Source organism: Cherax quadricarinatus, chromosome 32 (genome assembly GCF_038502225.1).
Source record: "Cherax quadricarinatus isolate ZL_2023a chromosome 32, ASM3850222v1, whole genome shotgun sequence".
Classification (NCBI taxonomy): domain Eukaryota; kingdom Metazoa; phylum Arthropoda; class Malacostraca; order Decapoda; family Parastacidae; genus Cherax; species Cherax quadricarinatus.
This window is the reverse complement of record NC_091323.1, coordinates 233,230-258,590: the sequence shown is the minus strand read 5'-3', so window position 1 is coordinate 258,590 and position 25,361 is coordinate 233,230. Positions and strand designations below refer to the sequence as shown.

The window sequence follows — 25,361 nt, the reverse complement described above, 5'->3', positions numbered from 1 at the left end:
TTCCAGTCTGCTGGTATAAAAGTTATCACTGAGCTTCCAGTCTGCTGGTATAAAAGTTATCACTGAGCTTCCAGTCTGCTGGTATAAAAGTTATCACTGAGCTTCCCGTCTGCTGGTATAAAAGTTATCATTGAGCTTCCCGTCTGCTGGTATAAAAGTTATCACTGAGCTTCCAGTCTGCTGGTATAAAAGTTATCACTGAGCTTCCAGTCTGCTGGTATAAAAGTTATCACTGAGCTTCCAGTCTGCTGGTATAAAAGTTATCACTGAGCTTCCAGTCTGCTGGTATAAAAGTTATCACTGAGCTTTCCGTCTGCTGGTATAAAAGTTATCACTGAGCTTCCCGTCTGCTGGTATAAAAGTTATCACTGAGCTTCCAGTCTGCTGGTATAAAAGTTATCACTGAGCTTTCCGTCTGCTGGTATAAAAGTTATCACTGAGCTTCCAGTCTGCTGGTATAAAAGTTATCACTGAGCTTTCCGTCTGCTGGTATAAAAGTTATCACTGAGCTTCCAGTCTGCTGGTATAAAAGTTATCACTGAGCTTCCAGTCTGCTGGTATAAAAGTTATCACTGAGCTTCCAGTCTGCTGGTATAAAAGTTATCACTGAGCTTCCAGTCTGCTGGTATAAAAGTTATCACTGAGCTTTCCGTCTGCTGGTATAAAAGTTATCACTGAGCTTCCAGTCTGCTGGTATAAAAGTTATCACTGAGCTTTCCGTCTGCTGGTATAAAAGTTATCACCGAGCTTCCCGTCTGCTGGTATAAAAGTTATCACTGAGCTTCCAGTCTGCTGGTATAAAAGTTATCACTGAGCTTTCCGTCTGCTGGTATAAAAGTTATCACTGAGCTTCCCGTCTGCTGGTATAAAAGTTATCACTGAGCTTCCCGTCTGCTGGTATAAAAGTTATCACTGAGCTTCCCGTCTGCTGGTATAAAAGTTATCACTGAGCTTCCCGTCTGCTGGTATAAAAGTTATCACTGAGCTTCCCGTCTGCTGGTATAAAAGTTATCACTGAGCTTCCCGTCTGCTGGTATAAAAGTTATCACTGAGCTTCCAGTCTGCTGGTATAAAAGTTATCACTGAGCTTTCCGTCTGCTGGTATAAAAGTTATCACTGAGATTCCCGTCTGCTGGTATAAAAGTTATCACTGAGCTTCCAGTCTGCTGGTATAAAAGTTATCACTGAGCTTTCCGTCTGCTGGTATAAAAGTTATCACTGAGCTTTCCGTCTGCTGGTATAAAAGTTATCACTGAGCTTCCAGTCTGCTGGTATAAAAGTTATCACTGAGCTTCCCGTCTGCTGGTATAAAAGTTATCACTGAGCTTCCAGTCTGCTGGTATAAAAGTTATCACTGAGCTTCCAGTCTGCTGGTATAAAAGTTATCACTGAGCTTCCAGTCTGCTGGTATAAAAGTTATCACTGAGCTTTCCGTCTGCTGGTATAAAAGTTATCACTGAGCTTCCAGTCTGCTGGTATAAAAGTTATCACTGAGCTTTCCGTCTGCTGGTATAAAAGTTATCACTGAACTTCCCGTCTGCTGGTATAAAAGTTATCACTGAGCTTCCCGTCTGCTGGTATAAAAGTTATCACTGAGCTTCCAGTCTGCTGGTATAAAAGTTATCACTGAGCTTCCCGTCTGCTGGTATAAAAGTTATCACTGAGCTTCCAGTCTGCTGGTATAAAAGTTATCACTGAGCATATACCATCTATAAACATCTTAAACTAAGAATTATTGTGCGTTTTATTATACCGACCTTTACTTAACCTGATATGTTTTGTGCAGGAAGGCCATGGTGTGCCGAGTGTTCTGTCTTATCCCCGGAGTCAACTACCATGGTCAAGATGTCCCTGCCTCTGGCTCTGGGATGTGGCACTGATGGTAGATGCACCCCCACACTCAGCCTCCAAGCTGACTGGACCTCAGGACTGTAAGTTGGCACTGTTTTGATGAATTTGCTTTATTCTAATAAAGGAAAGTTAGTGCTTTGTATATCTGAAAATGCTCTAATATGTGTATATATTACTAAATGTAAATTACGTTATCTATATACATTTTACAAATATTACGTAACCCATACACATTTTACAAATATTAATCTGTCTCGATATACGTAATGTAAAGGCAGTTTTCACTTAAGTTGGCTGAGCCACTGAGTTTCAACTGGACGTTCACAAAAGGAAGAACCAAGAGTAAATTAAAGATTGAGATACTTATGGGAATCTTTATTATGGAAACGTTTCGCCACACAGTGGCTTCAGTCCAATACAAAGCAGAGGGGGGTAAGGAGAGGAGTAGTTAGAGGTAATCAGTCCCTCAGCCTGGAATCGATGTGTTCAGTCTATTACTTTTGTAGAACGTACAGCATATGGCCGGAAAAGTGGCTTATATACTGTAGTCAGGTGAGTGGAAGCAGGAGGCGGCGGGATCACGTTTGAAGCCGATATAACAGTGCATTCTCAAGAAATAACCCCAAACCACTATCACATTTATGTTATTTAGAAAATTAAAACAAATCCAGGTTAAAAGCAATCTAAAACCTTCCCTAAGTAAGACATTCCAACATTGAATGTTGTTTGATGTAGATCATAAGAAATATTCTATTAGTATCACGAGGAAATTGTCTCAAATTATTTCATAAATATTTGTCAAATTGGAGTTTATACAGCCTAGTAACATTATAAACAATACTTCGAGTAAAAATGATCTATGGAAAAAGTTTGACATCAGTCGGTTAGTTACAAAATTTGCATGGAACTAATATTCCTCATTCATTTATTTGTTTTAGGAAATTAACAACAGTAAACGTCTTTACATTAAAACTATTTAATCTTCCTCAGCGTTAAATGCATCAACGTTTTAAATTTTAAGGTACTCAGATATGGCATTCTCAAACTATATTACCGAAATATTACCATAAAACTTTTACAATTGAATTGGAAAATTTGCACCAACACACTCCAACAACTATTCTGACTTTTTCCACATTGTGATACACCAGAGTTGAATGTTTGAAGCCGGTCAGAGGAGGCTTTGTATCTTATGGTAACTTGAACCATATATTGTAATAAACAACACTGGTAGACAGGGACCTACCCATCCCAGTAACAACACTGGTAGACAGGGACCTACCCATCCCAGTAACAACACTGGCAGACAGGGACCTACCCATCCCAGTAACAACACTGGCAGACAGGGACCTACCCATCCCAGTAACAACACTGGTAGACAGGGACCTACCCATCCCAGTAACAACACTGGCAGACAGGGACCTACCCATCACAGTAACAACACTGGCAGACAGGGACCTACCCATCCCAGTAACAACACTGGCAGACAGGGACCTACCCATCACAGTAACAACACTGGCAGACAGGGACCTACCCATCCCAGTAACAACACTGGCGGACAGGGACCTACCCATCCCAGTAACAACACTGGTAGACAGGGACCTACCCATCCCAGTAACAACACTGGCAGACAGGGACCTACCCATCACAGTAACAACACTGGCAGACAGGGACCTACCCATCCCAGTAACAACACTGGCAGACATGGACCTACCCATCCCAGTAACAACACTGGCAGACAGGGACCTACCCATCCCAGTAACAACACTGGCAAACAGGGACCTACTCATCCCAGTAACAACACTGGCAAACAGGGACCTACTCATCCCAGTAACAACACTGGCAGACAGGGACCTACCCATCCCAGTAACAACACTGGCAGACAGGGACCTACCCATCCCAGTAACAACACTGGCAGACAAGGACCTACCCATCCCAGTAACAAAACTGGCAGACAGGGACCTACCCATCCCAGTAACAACACTGGCAGACATGGACCTACCCATCCCAGTAACAACACTGGCAGACAGGGACCTACCCATCCCAGTAACAACACTGGCAGACATGGACCTACCCATCCCAGTAACAACACTGGCAGACAGGGACCTACCCATCCCAGTAACAACACTGGCAGACAGGGACCTACCCATCCTAGTAACAACACTGACAGACATGGACCTACCCATCCCAGAAACAACACTGACAGACAGGGACCTACCCATCCCAGTAACAACACTGGCAGACAGGGACCTACCCATCCCAGTAACAACACTGGCAGACAGGGACCTACCCATCCCAGTAACAACACTGGCAGACATGGACCTACCCATCCCAGTAACAACACTGGCAGACAGGGACCTACCCATCCCAGTAACAACACTGGCAGACATGGACCTACCCATCCCAGTAACAACACTGGTAGACATGGACCTACCAATCCCAGTAACAACACTGGCAGACATGGACCTACCCATCCAAGTAACAACACTGGCAGACAGGGACCTACCCATCCCAGTAACAACACTGGCAGACAGGGACCTACCCATCCCAGTAACAACACTGGCAGACAGGGACCTACTCATCCCAGTAACAACACTGGCAGACAGGGACCTACCCATCCCAGTAACAACACTGGCAGACATGGACCTACCCATCCCAGTAACAACACTGACAGACAGAGACCTACCCATCCCAGTAACAACACTGACAGACATGGACCTACCCATCCCAGTAACAACACTGGCAGACAGGGACCTACCCATCCCAGTAACAACACTGGCAGACAGGGACCTGCCCATCCCAGTAACAACACTGGCAGACAGGGACCTACCCATCCCAGTAACAACACTGGCAGACAGGGACCTACCCATCCCAGTAACAACACTGGCAGACAGGGACCTACCCATCCCAGTAACAACACTGGCAGACAGGAACCTACCCATCCCAGTAACAACACTGGCAGACAGGGACCTACCCATCCCAGTAACAACACTGGCAGACAGGGACCTACCCATCTCAGTAACAACACTGGCAGACAGGGACCTACCCATCCCAGTAACAACACTGGCATACATGGACCTACCCATCCCAGTAACAACAATGGCAGACAGGGACCTACTCATCCCAGTAACAACACTGGCAGACAGGGAGCTACCCATCCCAGTAACAACACTGGCGGACAGGGACCTACCCATCCCAGTAACAACACTGGCAGACAGGGACCTACCCATCCCAGTAACAACACTGGCAGACAGGGAACTACCCATCCCAGTAACAACACTGGCAGACAGGAACCTACCCATCCCAGTAACAACACTGGCAGACATGGACCTACCCATCCCAGTAACAACACTGGCAGACATGGACCTACCCATCCAAGTAACAACACTGGCAGACAGGGACCTACCCATCCCAGTAACAACACTGGCAGACAGGGACCTACCCATCCCAGTAACAACAATGGCAGACAGGGACCTACTCATCCCAGTAACAACACTGGCAGACAGGGAGCTACCCATCCCAGTAACAACACTGGCGGACAGGGACCTACCCATCCCAGTAACAACACTGGCAGACAGGGACCTACCCATCCCAGTAACAACACTGGCAGACAGGGAACTACCCATCCCAGTAACAACACTGGCAGACAGGAACCTACCCATCCCAGTAACAACACTGGCAGACATGGACCTACCCATCCCAGTAACAACTATGCCAGACAGGGACCTACCCATCCCAGTAACAACACTGGCAGACAGGGACCTACCCATCCCAGTAACAACACTGGCAGACATGGACCTACCCATCCCAGTAACAACAATGGCAGACAGGGACCTACTCATCCCAGTAACAACACTGGCAGACAGGGACCTACTCATCCCAGTAACAACACTGGCAGACAGGGACCTACCCATCCCAGTAACAACACTGGCGGACAGGGACCTACCCATCCCAGTAACAACACTGGCAGACAGGGACCTACCCATCCCAGTAACAACACTGGCAGACAGGGACCTACCCATCCCAGTAACAACACTGGCGGACAGGGACCTACCCATCCCAGTAACAACACTGGCAGACAGGGACCTACCCATCCCAGTAACAACACTGGCAGACAGGGACCTACCCATCCCAGTAACAACACTGGCAGACAGGGACCTACCCATCCTAGTAACAACACTGGCAGACATGGACCTACCCATCCCAGTAACAACAATGGCAGACAGGGACCTACTCATCCCAGTAACAACACTGGCAGACAGGGACCTACTCATCCCAGTAACAACACTTGCAGACAGGGACCTACGCATCCTACTAACAACATGGACCTTTCTCTAGTTCAAATAAACCAGTGTTGAAGCTTCGTATCCGATCGGATTAGGTAATCTCGAGCTACAAACGAAAACCTGGAAGTAAAGAAAGTACACAAGCCCTGTCCAGTTGTACCTTATTAGGCATTTGTGCAACACATGAATCACATAAAATGCAACAGTATAAACATAAGCTGTGCAAATAAATACAGATCTTCCTCAGGTCGTCAGGACGATACATTGTCAGCAGCATGGAACTCCTCATTTTACGGATTCAGGTGAAGGTGACAGGCGAGCCAGCATACCAGGGACTGGTGCAGGTGACCCTTCCCCCTGGCATGAGCCTCAGGACCCTTCCCTTCGCATGTTTTGTCTCTACCTCCACTACTGTCGCCTGTGAGCTACAGAATCCCTTGTACGAGACTGAGGTCAGACAATTTTCCCTCAGTGCTTTCCTTAAGATATTGTGCATGTTTGTGTCGCCTGAGCTTCAGCTCTTGGGCTGCTCTCTTAACTTTTCGTACCTATAAATATGTGGATGTGTTATTACTAATTTATAATTAACATCTGAAAGTTTACAGAATAAAGCTTTTTGGGGGGGGAACACAGAATGGTTTTTCTTTTTACTTTTTTTATGATTTATCGTCCGATTTCATTTATTTTTCTTAGAATCATCTTTAGACAAAGTTTTAAGACAAAAAGTTTGGCGGAAATCGGAAGTCAGTCGAATCAACGAATCAAATTTTCCGTTAAGCCAAATTCTGTTACAAAAGTTATTTTCTTCCTTCCCCCCTAAAAAAAAATGAAGTTGACAATTTTTTGATAAAATAAATTATCGGCCCTCTTCTGCCCCTCATAAACGCAAAAAAAATATTTGGTATACATAGACATTGCTCTGGTGGATCTATGCGACGAAAATGGGAGCGACATTTTTCTCTCGAGAGAAAATATTTCATTTTTATTTTATGAGAGCGATTGATGCTAATTATGTGTAAAAACATACGAAAGTAATATTGTTCCATACTTCTGTAGTAACGTCCTGGTCATAAACATTTCTCAAGTGGTAGTGGGTCAGAGAGTAATATCATAGACATCGACACCATGCCTAACCCTTCTAGGGTAGGGTAGGTGCCTGAGCCCGAGCCTTTAGCTCATAAGACTGTCATTCTCATTAGCCCCCTTGGGGCGGGGATGGCAGACCAGAGAGGCCTAGCTTGTGGCTAGGCCTGGGGACAGTTGGTCCCAAAGATGAGGAGGTGCTTGTGCCTCCTCCCATGGGAGACTTAGGTCTCAGACACTCCCTAAAGAGGGAGCCAAGGCCGGGCCACCACTTGGACAAGGCCCGGGCCGGGAGAATACCGGCGAATCTTTAACTAACTAACTAACTAATATCATAGACCACAGTACACTCGGCTACCAGTCCTCACCATGATGAATAACAAAAAAAAGCACAATACCGTGAGTGGAACGATACACAGATAACCCGCACATAGAACAGAGAAGCTTACAAAGACGTTTCGGTCCAACTTGGACCATTTACAGTCACACTGACTTTGTAAATGGTCCAAGTCTGACCTAAATGTCGTGGTAAGCTTCTCTCTCCTATGTGCGGATTATTTGTGTATCTATGATGTCAGTTTTCACTTTTTTGATTGTTTATATCAGGTTTTTTATATGTAGTGTATTTCTTTTATAATTCTGAAAGGATGTGATACTTAAATTAATAAAATTATCAATAATAACTTAAATATACGACTTGGTAGCGACCCAGGTGTCCCGTAGCTCGATTGCTAGAGCAATGAGCTTACACACTGGGGTCCGGGGATCGATTCCCCGGTATGGCAGAAAATATTAGTACGTGTTTCCTTAAGACACCTGATGTCCATGTAACACCAGGGTGTTAGTCGACAGGTGTGGGTCGCATCCTGGGACAAAATTAACCTAATTTGCGGAAAATGCTCTGAATAACAAGCGGTTTTCTATATAGTAGCATGTCATTGATGTCAGCTATGGTCTGTGTACCTTCTACATGTACTTGTAGAAATAAAGATAGTAGTACGTATTAGTATCGTTTTTATAATCATACGGCTAGTTCAAATGTTGTATATGCAGAGGAGGTATGATGTTCATACCTCGGCATGTACATTCACTATTTTTTTTTACCATGCTCCCTCTGTCAATAAAAATGTTTTTATTTCTCTTTCTCCATGCCCTCTGCATTTATGACCCTCAGTTGTTTGGCTTGGAAATTTCCACTCATCGCAATTCGTTCTCTCGTGTTGGCTACCCTTTATGTTTCGTAAACTCTGTCTTCTCCAAACACTCTAGTCTTGTGAATTTTTTTTTATTTGCCTTTCTATATTTCCAGACTACTCAAATCTTAACGGCTCTCTCCGTTCCTTAGACATCTAAGTTACTTTTCGCCAAACAAACGCCAATCATAGTAATTTAGTTTGTTCCTCTTCTGCTACTGATGCTTCCCGAGTCTACTTAATTTCATGCTCTTTTTGACCTCTCCAATACCTGGAGAAACTGGCCGCTTTCTTTCTGACAGACTCAATGAGCACAAAAATAGTGCTCTGCTCGCCGACATTAATAATGTTTGAGATCATAATCATCCTATTAACTGGCCCTCTGCTAAAACTGTCTACACTTCTAGCCTTCGCAGACGCCGTCATGTTGAAGCATCACTTATACACAACTTGTCTCCGTAGATGCTTTCCTTTCTCATTACATTGTCAAATGCTGAAAACTTCAGAACACTTGTGACTTGACCTGCTCTTTATCTCCCCCTCTCCTTACCTATTCTCCTTATCTATATTATCATTGTCTTTCCTTTCTTCTGCCTAGGTAAGTTCTGTCCTAAGAGTTTTTCTTCCCTGGGTTTTAAGTTCCACACTCTTCGGCTTATAGCTCTCCTGCAGTGCTCATTTTCTTTCATTTTTATCTTGTCCTAAGACTACCTCCACTGCTGCTGCCCCTACTACTACTACTACTGCTGCTACTCCTACTAATATATATATATATATATATATATATATATATATATATATATATATATATATATATAGATATATATATATATATATATATATATACGCACACATATATACATACATACTGACTCCCTTCTCTTCACGCTGCTATGTGACTAATTAATAATCCAAGTTGGACCAAAACGTCATCACTTTCATTCTCCAATGTCTGGGTTATTTGTTTGTGATTATTTCTATATCTCAGTGTTTATATTCTGATTCATACAAGAGACCTAGCTGGGAAACAGTTAAATACAGTTGCCAGTAAACCTAATTTAGAGAGCAAAATACGTACTTAAAATATCAAACATTTTTTTCTATAAATATTCGGCACAATACTAAGCGCTTGTCGAATATTAATTTTTAATTAAAAAATGTTCATAGGAAGTACAATTTACATGCAAGTTAGATTAAAACTGTCATTTGGCTTTAATGATTTTTATCATGTTTATTTTTTTTAATTATTTACATCGTAGATTTCAAAAATTTTTGAGAATTTGAGAATAACTCGATATATGGTTCACTGTAGGAGACGCTGGAGGTGATGCTTCAGGAAGAGGAAGAAGAAGAGTATACAGGACTCAGAGAAATTATGGGAAAAAAAGCTGAGTCAGTGGATGTGGAGATAGAATTGAATGCCAACGGTGCTGCCTCACAGATGTTGAACGTACCTCTCCACCTCACGTATGATGTTCAACTGAAACTTGAAGGGTAAGGTTGAGTAGATAAATCTGGATGGGTTAGTGAGTGGATTAGTGTATCCCCGACGGGGTTCCTTAGAGTAGTTGTCTCAGGTTTGTTTTACCCCAAAAAATATGTTTATGGTGTGAGATCTCATCTATGGAGAAATTTTCTCCAGGAGGGGGGTATCAGCCCCCTTCAGCTCCTTTCAGCCCCTTTCAGCCCTGAGGGGCCCAGCCCTCTCAGAAGGGGCAAGCATCTTGTTTACTGCTACAGCAAGTAATTGATTCCAGATTCAGTACGAGTATACGACCTGTGGTCAAGCGACCACCGCTCCCTGCAAGACTCCAGTGTGCAAAGTGTAATTTAATAAGAGAGAGTCCATCTCTTACCTTAGCAGGACAATTAAGGTAAACCCAGCTCCCACTTTATAACCATGGTAAAGATAGTGTACATTGTTGTCTATGCAAGAATCAAACATTCTGCTTTGCTTCATGGAGGAAGTGGCAAGGAAGCACAAAGTACTAGGTCAGCTTTTCCTTTATGTGCGAGGGGCATTGACGGTGTAGGAGGCTGTGGCGTCTTCAGATTACTTATGACTCTACTGAGAGTCACACTGACGGCAGGATAACCAACAAAGAACACTGATCCGTGCATTAGTGTGAACAAAGTGTCTCACAAAACACAATAAACACTTACAGAGAAGTGTGATCAGCTTCTTCAGTGATATGATTGTTAATAATAAAGACAAATCTTGTGGAACATAGTGTACCAGTGTGCGTATTCCTAGACTATGGAAGACGTGGACATCTAAGGACGCTTGTGTGTGTATATATATATATATATATATATATATATATATATATATATATATATATATATATATATATATATATATATAATGTATGTCGTGCCGAATAGGCAGAACTTGCCATCTTGGCTTAATTAGCAACGCTCATCTTGCCATATAGGACAAGTGAAAATTTGTGTATGCAATAATTTCGCCAAAATCATTCTGAACCTAACGCAAAAAATATATTTCACTGTGTTTGTTTAGTATTAAATTATTGTAAACAAATCTAAAATATATTTAGTTGGGTTAGGCTAAAATAAATTGTTCTTGTTATAATAAGGTTAGGTAAGTTTTCTAAGATTCTTTTGGTGCAAAATTTAATTTTTTTTACATTAACATTAATGAAAAATATATATCTTTAAACTTATAAGAGAAAATTTTAGAAAGGACTTAATTTTAAATGAATTCTTGCTAATTGACCAGTTTTACATATTCGGCACGACATATATATATATATATATACATATATATATATATATATACACATATATATATATATATATTACTTTCAACACACCGGCCATATCCCACCGAGGTGGGGTGGCCCAAAAGGAAAAACAAAAGTTTCTCCTCTTACATTTAGTAATAGTATATACAGGAGAAATGGTTACTAACCCCTTGCTCCAGGCATTTTAGCCGCCTCTTACAACACGCATGGCTTACGGAGGAAGAATTCTGTTCCACTTCCCCATGGAGGTAAGAGGAAATAAACAAGAACAAGAACTAGAAAGAAAATAGAAGAAAACTCAAAGGGGTGTGTATATATATGCTTGTACATGTATGTGTAGTGTGACCTAAGTGTAAGTAGAAGTAGCATGACGTACCTGAACTCTTGCATATTTACGAGACAGAAAAAGACACCAGCAATCCTACTATTATGTAAAACAATTACAGGCTTTCGTTTTACACTCACTTGGCAGGACGGTAGTACCTCCCTGGGTGGTTGCTGTCTACCAACCTACTACCTAGATATATATATGAGAGAGAGGGAGATTATTTCCCAGTAAAAGTAGGCCTTAGACAACTATGTGTGATGTCACCATGGTTGTTCAGTATATTGATGAGGTTGTAAGAGAAGTGAATGTTCGGGTGTTGGCAAGAGGTTTGTGATTATAAGATAAAGAATCAAACACAAAGTGAGAGTTGTCACAGATGCTGTTTGCTGATGACACTGTGGTTTTGGAAGATTCTGAAGAGAAGAACTTTGTCCATGAAAGCAAAGAGGGAAATGTATGAGAGTAGTTATACCAACGTTCATGGTATGAAGCATGGGTGGTGAATGTTGCAACAAGGAGAATGCTGGAGGCAGCGGAGATATCATGTCTGAGGGCAATGTGTGGTGTGAATATAATGCAAAGAATCCGTAGTGTGGAGATTGGGAGGAGGTGCGGGATTACCAAAACTATTATCCAGAGGGCTAAGGAGGGGTTGTTGAGGTGGTTCGGACATGTAGAGAGGTTGGAACGAAAGAGAATGACTTCGAGAGTGTATAAATCTGTAGTGGAGGGAAGGCGGGGTAGGGGGTCGGCCTAGAAAAAGTTGGAGGGAGGAGGTAAAGGAGGTTTTGTGTGCGAGGGGCTTGGGCTTCCAGCAAGCATACATGAGTGTGTTAGGAGCAATAGAGACAAATGGTTTTTAGGACTTGACGTGCTGTTGGAGTGAAAGCAAGGTAATATTTATGAAGGGATTCAGGGAAACCGACAGGCCAGTCTTGAGATGGAAAGTACAGTACAAGCACTCTGAAGGAGGGGTGTTAGCCTTGCAGTTTTATAACTGTAGTGTAAGCATGCCTCTGGCAAGTCAGTGGAGGAGTGAATGATGAAAGGCTTTCTTTTTCAGGCCACCCTGCCTTGTTGGGAAACGGCCAATGTGTTAATAAAAAAAAATTGAATGCCTCATGCGACTGGCTTCACTTTGCATCTTCATCCCTGATAACTTGGGAATGTAGCTTCAGCACACAAGTATATCCAGAGGTTAATTTTACAAGTAGATACAACATTAAGTCAGAAAGTTAACATGACCCAAAGGGTAACAGTCGTAGGATTCATCTATAATACCAAAGATTCAGAGGTCAGTTTACCCACTAATAAGTACTAGGAGTACTATAGGATTGGCATAGTTGCTGATCCCCTGTATATGTTTATGTTATCTGAGTATCATAGTACCATCCATATGTTTTACATAGTTGACCCCTTGCTAGGCTCGGTGACTAGCATGTGTGACATCACGTGATGTTGCATGTGAGCATTGGGCTCCCAGCCTCTTTCTCACTCCATGCTTAGGACTACAACAAGGCAACATGGCAGGCTGGGCTCCTCATCCTCACACTCTGCTAATGTAAGTGTTACCAACCAACAAGTGTGTTTAACTCCGACCATCATATCTCCACAAACCCTCTCAACAAATGGTGCCAGCAGTGAGCGTGTAAATTTGATATTTACGCAGATGTACGGAGATTAATTTCTATCAGCCGTGGACTTTGTGTGTCGATTGCATGGACGCCTAGCAGTCAGCTACCCCAAGCAAGCGTCCACCAGCCTGTTTGCTTCCTGCTTAATGGTCAGTCCTTGTGTTTTAGTGTTTTATCTGCTTATTTGCATTACTTCCGATGGGTTGACCCGGGTTTGCAAATTAAGCCTAGCTGCCAAGCCAGTCTGGGGGGGGGGGAAGTCAAGCCCTATGCTATCCAACCTGTCTTAAATACCAGCCTTGCCTGCTAGCCAGCTTTCCACCCCTGCCATGCTCATCGTTACAAGTTCTCAAGCCAGTCTGTGTGACGGGTTAAGCCAAGCCAACCAGCCAACTAACCCAGGTGACTAAACCCAGTCCTCAAGCAAGCCATGTGAGTTCCAGCCTTCACCATCGTTTTGTGCTCCCAGTTCTAGCTGTCTTTAGTGCTTATACCATCCCTGTGGTGTTGTGGTATTTTGTGGTTTTTAAGCTAGCCTGGCTATGAATATTTTTGTGCCTAGTGTGGGTGTACCTAGAGCACGTGGGTTACGCTGCTTATCCAGTAGGCCTAGCCACCACACAGTGTCCCAGTGCACTGCCTCACTCTCCCACACCTACCCACCACCATTGTTTTTCGTCCTTATATTGGGTCCTAGCACCTTATTTTACGGCTCGCATAGTGGGTCAAGACACAAGATTGTTTCATCGTACCTGTGCACCAACGAGAAAAGCCTTGCTATGCGAGTTCATCGAGTTTAAGCTCAAATTCTTTGAGGCCCAGACAACTTTCCACCTTACACCACCTTCTACCACCCTCATCCTCCGCTGACGTTGCTCCAGTTATAATAATCTTTTTATAGAGACATTTGCGAGTGCTGTGACATTTCTTTCTCAGTGATTTCTTAGTGACATTCAGTGATGTTTGATCAGACTCGGTGTTCATTACATCCTGTTTGCAATATTTTTTTTTCTTCCTTCAGTGTTTAAATTTTCGTGCCTTATTTTTTATGTCTGTTGTGTTCCCTTTTTTATATATACGTGAAGTAAGTACTTTTCCATTTTTCCCTGTTGTGTGCAATATATAAGCAGTATAAACTTGTGTTTACACTTCACAATTATCGTGTGTTCACAGTACTGTGTTCCTTGCCCAGTAATTTATGAAGTAAAGTAATTCAGTAACTGTTATCTTATATTCTGCATCACAACTCAGTGTTGTCTCAGTTATTTATTTTTTTCAGCATTTATGTATTCTTGCTGATTTTTTTATTAATTCATTTCCCATTTTACTGTGTGTTGAACATTCTTTTATGCTAATTCTTTTTATTTAGCCAGTGTCTAATTTGTCCTATCTCCACAGACAATAGTGCCATTATTTAGTGTGAAGCAAGACAATTATTTCAAATTTTTGTCAACACAAGACCTTATTGCAAGAAAATTATCATAGTATTGTGTGTATATTGATGTGTTGTGTTCCTGCCTCATTGTAAGTGTTAACCTTTCTGTGTTCTGCATTTTATGCCCTCCGTTATTCTTCATATTTCATTGAACAAATTCAATCTTAGTGCAATTTTTAACTTCTTTTTTTAAAGTAAATCCTTCTTTTGCTTGTTCAGTGTTTGCTAACCTGCCATTAAGAGTTAGTGTTCAATCAGTTCATTCTTGATAAATGTTTTTTGTGTAAACTGCATTTTCTTGTGTGTGCAGTTTTTTTTATTGCAGTATTGCCTCATTCTGCAATGACTCTTGTGCAAGCATTGTGCTGCCATTAAATTTTTCTTTCAGAAAATTTTTATGTTGTGTTGTGCAGTAATTTTTGATTAGTGATTATTATTTGCATTATTGCTACAGTTTATTTCAGTGTAATATTCTGTGATTTCAGTTTTACATTTCTTGTTCTGTGCATAATATTTTATTCTTTGCTTTCCCAGTCCATTTTAATTTTGCACAAGATTTATTGATTCCATTTTATAATTTTTTTATTGATTTATAATTTATTGTTGAATTTCTTTATTGAATTGAGAGTAAAGACAACTCACTGTGCCATTAGTCCAAATTAAAGTAAATTTGACTAAATTCGATCTGAGTAAAGTATACTTTCTCTTGATTATTGAAGTGTTGCTTATCCAGTTGAGTGTTTAATGTGAGTTTTCCTTGCTCTACAGTGTGACTTGTTAGTTTTCTTTACTTATGCAGAATAGTTAAGCATTTTTTTCCCATTTAAGCTTACTTTATCATATATTCTCTCTGTTATTCTTGCTTTTATGTCCTTGTGTAAATTCCCTGAGACAATGCCCCAGTCACTTTTGATTGCTCACTTAGTGTGTCATGCCAGTCAAAGTAAACATGAATCAGCCAAGTCCCAATATTCCCTTACTGACTGGAAGACAATACCTAGCCCTTGAGCAATGTGTTTGTTCTCACAGCTTGTATCTTAGATTTGTTAAAGTGTTGCAAAATGTGAAGTTCAGATTAAGCTCCTATAGATCCATGAATTACTTATTAACGTAGCCGAGCAGTCAGGCACTAGTAATACTGTCACTCATGTCTGGAATCCAGTCACAATATCGTGCGCACGCAGGATAGTGTACAGCTACCTTCGGTTTCAGAGGAACCTCAGACAACCCTGAGTGCTGAGACTACTATCCCTGTGATGATGACTTGTTCAAGTAGTTGTTCCTTCCAGGGGACGCTTTGTGAAGAACGTTACTTGTAATGAGTTATGCCATCTCTTGTTGATGTCACAAGCCGTTGCAGAAAGACGTTTCTGTGGCTAGTGTACTCACTTGAGTGTTGTTGTTGTTCCTTGTATTCCAGATGGTGATACTATCCTCATTGACAGTAATCCATGCAATGTAAAAAGTTGTTTCTCGAGTAACCCTCACATATTGTTAACGTTTGTAAGAAAAGTCTCTTTATAATTGATACCTCGTGTCGCTGTGCGTGACTCAGAATGAATACCAGTATTGTCGACCATGTTCATTTCTTTTCCCCTGTGCTTGCAGTGAGAGATTAGTAGATCCGTTCTCCCTTGCTCATATTTCATGTTATAGTGTTGTATTTTTTCAACCGGGGAGAGTCATCCACTCCACCGACTTTCATTCCTCCAGTAAGAAAGAACCAATCTCTTGTGGTCTGGTGTGATTCGATTCTTGCTCCAGGAAGATCTTGTTCTGACTCTAAAGCTACCAGCGCCCATTAGTGCCTTTGTAATGAGCCAAGAATTACTGTACCGAACAGTAGAGTTGCGTTTAAATGTACATAGCCTGTATAATTAGATGATCAAGTTGAATGAAGTTGTCAACTGTGTGTTTTGCCAGGTCTACTTAAATGAGCAAGAAATCCGTTGCCTCAGAGGCGGAAGGCCTCCCTTATGCTATGGCAGTTTCTCATCTATGCCTCCAAGGAAGACGACCCCCATAATTCTTATTCTCGTGTTTCTAAACGTCCCCCTACTTCTGGGGTCCTGTCTTCTGCAGCCTCCTCTGTGGTTACCCCTCCCATAGTCACTCTTGTCTCTAATTCTTTTGCTGTCCTGGGCTCAGACGTCCCTACTTCAACACCTCAGTCTGTTCTCACATCTTTGTGTTCTGCCTCACAAGCCCCGGTATCAACAAGACCTCGTATGACGCCTTTCAATCGCCTCTCTACTTCTCAGAAGTCCCAAAAATCCCCGTTGCTCAAATCTTTAACTCCTCCTTCCCTTCTTCCACCTCCACATTTTACCTTTCCAGTCTCTATACCTGGTTCGTCCCCTCTCACTGGCTCTGTTAGGAGTGTGGAAGTTCACCCTCCTCCTCGTACTGTGCCTTCCTCCCCTGTCCCCGCCCAAGTTTCTTCCTCTTCTGTCCGCTCCCACACTTCTCCAGTTCCCTCCACCCTTTCGTCCCCCCCTACTTTGGTTCAGTCCATTACTGTCCCAATCTTTACTCACCCTCCTCCTTCCATCTCCATTATTGTCTCCCATACAACATCTTTGAATTCAGAAACACTTGAAGCTATCTCAGAATATACTGCAGAGACTAAACCATCAATGGACACTGATCCGCCCCCTGTTCCTTCTCTTTCCTCTCCTCCATCTGCACAACTCCTTTCTTCGCAGCGCTCCATTCCTTCACTACTTGAACGTTTTTCGCTTCCGCCACATATGGACTTTTCAAACCCCTCTAGTCCGTAGGCACCCTTACTTGCGGATTTGTGGTATCTTCTTCGTTACCAATCATGGCCTATTTACAGTGGAATATCCGCGGCCTCAGGGGTAATCAGGGTGAGCTTCAGATGTTGCTTTCCCGGTTTTCCCCTGTTGGTGTTTGCTTGCAAGAACCAAAATTACACTCCACTGTTATCTATCCCATCTTAGGCTATAATTTACTGTATTCTTCAGATACTTTTCCTGGTGGGACCTTTAATGAAAGTGCCCTTCTTCTACACACTGATGATAGATACCATCAGCTATTTGTTCGTACTTCACTGCATTACACTACAGCCCGTGTCCACTTGCATAAGTGATATACAATCTGTTCTTTGTATCTCTCTTCTCTGACATTATCTATCCCAGATGTTGCCTTTCTTGTCTCATCCTTACTGCCACCACTTCTGTTACTAGGCGATTTTAATGCTTATCATTTCTTCTGGAGGGGTCTCGCTGTGATTCCCATGGCATTCAGTTGGAGGCTTTTCTCGCTTCTCACCCCCACCATGTTTTAAATACAGGTACATGTACTCCCACCCATTTTGATCCTCGCACTCATACTCTCTCTTGCATCGATCTCTCACTCTGCTCTTCCCCCACTGCACTTACATGACAGTGATCATTTTCCAATCATTCTTTCTTCCCTTTCATATTCATCACCACTTCATAGCCCACGCTGGCAATTTGCTCAAGCAAATTGGGACCTTTACTCGCAACTAACTGCTTTTAGTGAGGTCCCTTCTTCGTCCTCCATTGATGAGCTTTTACACCTCTTCTCATCCTCATTTTCAACCGCAGCATCTCATTCTATACCCCAAACCATGGGCAGGCATTCTCAGAAGTGCATACCTTGTTGGTTTCCTGCTTGTGCTCGTGCAATACGATTGAAATGTGCTGCATGGGGTAGGTACCGGTACAATAGAACCACTGAGAGACTTCTTGATTTTAAGCAGAAGCGTGCAGTCGCTCGACATGTTATCTGTGGCTCTAAATGCACTTGCTAGCGAGATTGTTTCCACCATAACGTCTGCTTCCTCTATGAGAGCTCCATCTATGTCCCTCGTTTCTTTCCTCAAGGTCTGCCAGAGAGTTAGCACCCTTAGACTTTTCATCTTTCTAAGAAGAATCTTATAATTGGCCTTTCACACTTCCGAAACTGAAGGCAACACTCTCAGCTTGCTGATCATCGGCAGCTGGACCTAACGGCATTCATATTTGGATGTTGCAACATCCAAATATGAATGTGCCCTTACAGTCCTCTTTTCAATCTTATTTGGTCACAGGGAGTACTTCCCCAGCTGTGGAAGTCTGCCATTCTTCTCCCTTTCCGTAAACCAGGTACTACGGGACATGGTGCCTCCCACTATCATCCCATTGCTCTTACTAATGCAGTTTGCAAAGTGATGGAACGTCTGGTAAATCGACGTTTAATGTGTTATTTAGAGACACACAACAGTCTCTCCACAAGTCAATATGGCTTTCGAAAGGGTCATTCTACCATAGACCCTTGACTACACTTGGATACGTATGTTCGTAATGCCTTTGCAAATAACCACTCAGTTATTGCCATATTTTTTGATCTTGAGAAGGCTTATGACAACTTGGAAGTATAATATTTTAGCCCAAGCCCACTCCTTAGGCCTCCGAGGCAATCTATCATCCTTCCTTAAGAACTTCTTAATTGACAGACATTTACGTGTTCAGATTAATAACATGCTCTCCCCGGACTTTGTCAAAGCTGAAGGTGTACCCCAGGGATGTGTTCTGAGCACAATACTTTTTCTCCTTGCTATAAATGATCTGGCCTCTCTTCTTCCATCCAATATTCTGTCATCTCCGATCATCCTTTGTACCTCTATGGCTCACATATCCCTGAACGTGATACGGTCAGGTTTCTAGGCCTTCTCTTTGAGCGTAGGTTATCCTGGAAACCTCACATTACCTCTCTGAAGGTGACTTGTCACAGCCGGCTGAACCTTCTTAAAACCCTTGCTCATCTTTCATGGGGAGCTGATCGTCGAACTCTCCTTTACCTACATTCAGCCCTCATTTTATCAAAACACGATTATGGTGACCAGATCTATTCAGCGGCCTCTCCTGCTACTCTCTCTAGCCTTAATCCTATCCATCACCAGGGATTATGATTATGCCTTGGTACTTTTCGCTCTTCCCCTGTTGAAAGCCTCTGTGCTGAAGCGAATATTCTCTCCTTGTCTGATCACCATGATGCCCATTGCCTTCGCTACTATGTTCGCTCTCACGATCTCCGCAACCCTACCATATATACAATAGTCACCGATGTTAGTAGACATTATTTTTCGTCGCCCCTGTTTACTCCGTCCCTTTTCTCTTCGCCTCCATTCGCTCTTATCTTCCCTTCAGTTACCACTTTTCTATGTTCATGTAGCATCTCACTTTTCCCTGCCCCCCTGGGAAGTTCCAGCTGTTCAAGTCTGTTCTTTCTCACTCCCTTGCGCAAAAACCCAACTGCCTATGGTAGCTTCCCAGTCTCTTTTTCTTGACCACTTCCACTCTCATTCTCACGCTATCACTGAATACACAGATGGCTCTGTCTTCTGACGGCGTCAGATTCACAGCAGTGTTTCCGGACAGTGTCGTGTGTGGACATTTACTATCCTCGGCTAGCATTTTTACTGCTGAATTGTATGCCATTCTTGTAGCACTTATCCGTATTGCATCTATGCCTGTGTCACCCTGGTTCTCCGTATCCAACTTTGGTTACACCGTATCTCTACCAAGCATAAAGATAGTTTTTTTTTTTTTTTTTTTTTTTTGGGGGGGGGGGGTCCCTGGTCATGTTGATGTACAGGGGATTGAACAGGCAAACACTGCTGTGCGGTCAGCAGTACATGACCTTCCAGTTTCATATAGTGGTGTTCTATTCACGGACTGTTTTGCTGTAATTGCTACCCACCTTCACACCAATGGGCAACAACGTTGGTCTGATCTGCTCAATAACAAACTTCGTTCTATTAAACCGAGTTTAGGTTACTGGCCGTCTTCTTGTCATCAGTGTCGAGGTTGGGAGACTACTCTCTCTCCCGTCTTCGTATTGGCCATACTCGTCTTACTCACGGGTATCTCATGGAGAGACGCCCTGTTCCTCTCTGTGAGAATTGCCATGGTCCAGTATCTGTTAGTCACATTCTGTTAGATTGCCCACTCTATCAACGAGCCCGCAGAATTTACCTCCAACTTCGTCTCAGCTCTGCTGCTCTCTCTTTACCTTCCCTTCCTGCTGACGGACCCTCCTTTAATCCGGATTCTCTCAGTGACTTTTTGACAACTGATTTGCTCTACAAACTCTGATCATGCCTCTAGCACTCCCCACAGCCCTTTTTATCTCAATCTCTTGCTACCCTCTACCCCTGCCCTATCAGCTGCCCCGCTGTCCTCCATAACCAACTAATCATCCCTCTTCCTCTTGCCAGCCGATACTCTCGCTTCCTTCCCTGTATGTAGGTTTATACAGTTAGTAACAAATATTAGAATTAGAGAAGTAACCTTAGGCCTTTAATATACGGAAATATTAGGTTATATTAGCTAAGGAAAACTAGCAACTCCATGCTCGAATGAAGGTGGGAGTGATAGAGACGCCAGTTACTGCCTTCAAGAACAGACACCATAGAGACAAGAAGTGCCGTGTCAAGCAACACGGAAAACAGGCATTCGTGCACTTGGCCTGGAGAGCACAAAATTATAGAGGCTTCCTGAAGTACCTTGGATATTCGTCTCTTACCTTCCCCCCCCCCCATCCGTAGTAGGACTAGACCTTTCATTTCTCTAAGCATTAGTTAGCCAATGATATTCTGGGGAAACGTGGGTTATAGTTGATCTGTGGGGCCTTGAGCAGATGGACACTCGAAGACCAGATAAGTCCGTCACTGCATGTGGTGTCCTGAGGGTGCGGGACTAGAGGACTCTACACCACCAATTGAGTTAGTACTTTATTCGTGTATGTAGTTAGGAATTTCTTGCAAGAGCAGTTGCATATGGAATGTCATGAAAGCCTGAGAGGACTAATCTCAGGGTGTCTGTGTCAACAGTAGTTGCCAGGAGAGCAGCTCACAAGGAGGCAGTCCAGACAAATTTCCACATTGTCATTTACTTTACTTTATCTTTCCTCCAGTATGTTTCCTAGTTCTACCCTGCTGGCTTGTTACAGTCCTCTTCTATCACTTATACGCCACTACTCTTTCCCTCCTATATATTCCCCTCGCCATCTGTTTGGTCCACAGGCATTTTATGAGATCCTCCTGTATCTATTTTTTCCCTGCATTGCCATTTTTTTCTCTTCCTTCATACTTTCCTCAACCCCTTTACACAGGAATTTTGATGACCGACTTTCTACTCACTAGTCACATGTGTGCTGGGGAGCACCTCATCTCAGTTTTCAGTTCATTTTTATATTGTGATTTGTAATGTTAATTGTGATTCAGTATGCTGCTTGCTATGTGCAGATTATAAATACGAGCGTTTTGCCTTTTTATGGAAATTATCATAAGCAATATCAAAACTTGATGCCACCAACCCTTTATGCTTCGGTTACCCATCCTTTTCCATCTTGATGCCATATGCTACTTTCTTCATTTTTTTTTTCACTTCTGTATAGTGTTTTCACAAATGTAACCTCACTGCTGCCTCCTAGTGTATATGTAGGATCTCTCCTGAGACAAATTAGCATATTTCTCGGATTACATCACTTTTTCGCAGAGGATCTCTCAGGTGTCTGTCACTGAGGCAGCGTGTTAATAGTTAAGTGTGAGATAGTTGAGGGGCTGTGAGTCAGCAAATAACTATGTATGGTTTACAGTAAGTATTAGATGACAAACACAAAATTTAAATGTATACTAGTAATACTACTAATACTCTTAATCTGGTGCTGCTACCGAGGCTGCTGTTGCAACTGTTGATGCTGCTGCTACTATTGATGCTGCTGTTAATAAAGATATTATTACTAATATTATTAAATTAATAATTATGTTAATTACCAGGTATGGTGATGTGGATTACGTCTACTATGACTCAAACTTGACCTCACCGACAGTCACCCCTGAAGTTATCTTCAAGGTAATGTTAAGACTGTGCAGTTAGAAGCTAGTGTTTATTGCTGACGATTTTAATGAGAATAAGTAAAGAAATGTTATGTTAAAATAAAGAAACCTCTGGATTATTAACTCAGGAGAGTTAATAATCCAGGATATTACAACAAGAACTAGCAATGTGGCTTATTTATGTTGGGTTCATTTTAAGTCAGTCTCTCTCTCTGTCTCTGTCTCTCTCTCTCTCTCTCTCTCTCTCTCTCTCTCTCTCTCTCTGTCTCTCTCTCTCCGTCTCTCTCTCTGTCTCTCTCTCTCCGTCTCTCTCTCTGTCTCTCTCTCTCTGTCTCTCTCTCTCTGTCTCTCTCTCTCTGTCTCTCTCTCTCTGTCTCTCTCTCTCTGTCTCTCTCTCTCTGTCTCTCTCTCTCTGTCTCTCTCTCTCTGTCTCTCTCTCTCTGTCTCTCTCTCTCTCTCATATATCCCACAACAGCTATCAAAATTCTTTGTATTTATTTATTCACATCTGAAAAGGGCTGTAGATGTAGGATAACGCCGGCAGCAGGTGTAAGATAACACCGGCAGCAGGTGTAGGATAACACCGGCAGCAGGTGTAAGATAACACCGGCAGCAGGTGTAAGATAACACCGGCAGCAGGTGTAAGATAACGCCGGCAGCAGGTGTAAGATAACGCCGGCAGCAGGTGTAAGATAACACCGGCAGCAGGTGTAGGATAACACCGGCAGCAGGTGTAGGATAACAGCGGCAGTAGGTGTAGGATAACAGCGGCAGCAGGTGTAGGATAACAGCGGCAGCAGGTGTAGGATAACAGCGGCAGCAGGTGTAGGATAACAGCGGCAGCAGGTGTTGGATAACAGCGGCAGCAGGTGTTGGATAACAGCGGCAGCAGGTGTTGGATAACAGCGGCAGCAGGTGTTGGATAACAGCGGCAGCAGGAGTAGGATAACAGCGGCAGCAGGTGTAGGATAACAGCGGCAGCAGGTGTAGGATAACAGCGGCAGTAGGTGTAGGATAACAGCGGCAGCAGGTGTAGGATAACAGCGGCAGCAGGTGTAGAATAACACAGGCAGCAGGTGTAGGATAACAGCGGCAGCAGGTGTAGGATAACAGCGGCAGCAGGTGTAGGATAACAGCGGCAGCAGGTGTAGGATAACAGCGGCAGCAGGTGTAGGATAGCAGCGGCAGCAGGTGTTGGATAACAGCGGCAGCAGGTGTTGGATAACAGCGGCAGCAGGTGTAGGATAACAGCGGCAGCAGGTGTAGGATAACAGCGGCAGCAGGTGTAGAATAACACCGGCAGCAGGTGTAGGATAACAGCGGCAGCAGGTGTAGGATAACAGCGGCAGCAGGTGTAGGATAACAGCGGCAGCAGGTGTAGGATAACAGCGGCAGCAGGTGTAGGATAGCAGGTACAAGAAGACCCAGATCACTTAAAATTCTTACCTGGTTACTTTCATTTTTGAGACGATTGCTCCCACTTATTACTTTGATATTTTACAAGTTTAACAAGTTTAATATTATGTTAGCTTGATTGCTAGCGCACTCAGCTCACACACTGAGGTCGGGGGGTCGATCCTCGGCAAAGGGTGGAAACATTAGGACGCGTTTCTTTAATGCATCTGTAGTCCATGTTCACCCATCAGTGAAATAGGTACCTGGGTGTTAGTCGACTGATGTGGGTCGCATCCTGGGACAAAATTGACCTAATTTGCCCGAAATACTCTGTATGACAAGGGGCTTTCTATGTATTAATGTGTCATTATTAACAGTAATATATCTTTTTTTCTACAAATACATGTGATAACTATCTTTATTACAACAATTACTTGTACAAGGTATACCAGTACATGTACAAGGTACGTATACAAGTACATGTACAAGGTATACAAGTACATGTACAAGGTATACCAGTACATGTACAAGGTATACCAGTACATGTACAAGGTATACAAGTACATGTACAAGGTATACCAGTACATGTACAAGGTATACAAGTACAAGGTACGTATACAAGTACATGTACAAGGTACGTATACAAGTACATGTACAAGGTATACAAGTACTTGTACAAGGTATACAAGTACATGTACAAGGTATACCAGTACATGTACAAGGTATACAAGTACATGTACAAGGTATACCAGTACATGTACAAGGTATACAAGTACAAGGTACGTATACAAGTACATGTACAAGGTACGTATACAAGTACATGTACAAGGTATACAAGTACTTGTACAAGGTATACAAGTACATGTACAAGGTATACAAGTACATGTACAAGGTATACAAGTACATGTACAAGGTACGTATACAAGTACATGTACAAGGTATACAAGTACATGTACAAGGTATACAAGTACATGTACAAGGTATACAAGTACATGTACAAGGTATATAAGTACATGTACAAGGTATACAAGTACATGTACAAGGTATACAAGTACATGTACAAGGTATACCAGTACATGTACAAGGTATACAAGTACAAGGTACGTATACAAGTACATGTACAAGGTACGTATACAAGTACATGTACAAGGTATACAAGTACATGTACAAGGTATACAAGTACTTGTACAAGGTATACAAGTACATGTACAAGGTATACAAGTACATGTACAAGGTATACCAGTACATGTACAAGGTATACAAGTACATGTACAAGGTATACCAGTACATGTACAAGGTATACAAGTACAAGGTACGTATACAAGTACATGTACAAGGTACGTATACAAGTACATGTACAAGGTATACAAGTACATGTACAAGGTATACAAGTACTTGTACAAGGTATACAAGTACATGTACAAGGTATACCAGTACATGTACAAGGTACGTATACAAGTACATGTACAAGGTATACAAGTACATGTACAAGGTATACCAGTACATGTACAAGGTATACCA

At 42.6% G+C, this 25,361-nt stretch overlaps 1 protein-coding gene across 1 annotated transcript in view; it reads left to right on the top strand.

The window, feature by feature from the left end:
* Positions 1-25,361, top strand: part of LOC128690166 (integrin alpha-4-like) — a 141,948-nt gene that overhangs the window by 88,801 nt on the left and 27,786 nt on the right. Inside the window, exons 16-19 of the mRNA XM_070090420.1 lie at positions 1,787-1,931; positions 6,385-6,589; positions 9,726-9,907; positions 22,386-22,461. Of these exons, the coding sequence (XP_069946521.1) occupies positions 1,787-1,931; positions 6,385-6,589; positions 9,726-9,907; positions 22,386-22,461 (608 nt within the window). The remainder of the gene's footprint in view (positions 1-1,786; positions 1,932-6,384; positions 6,590-9,725; positions 9,908-22,385; positions 22,462-25,361) is intronic.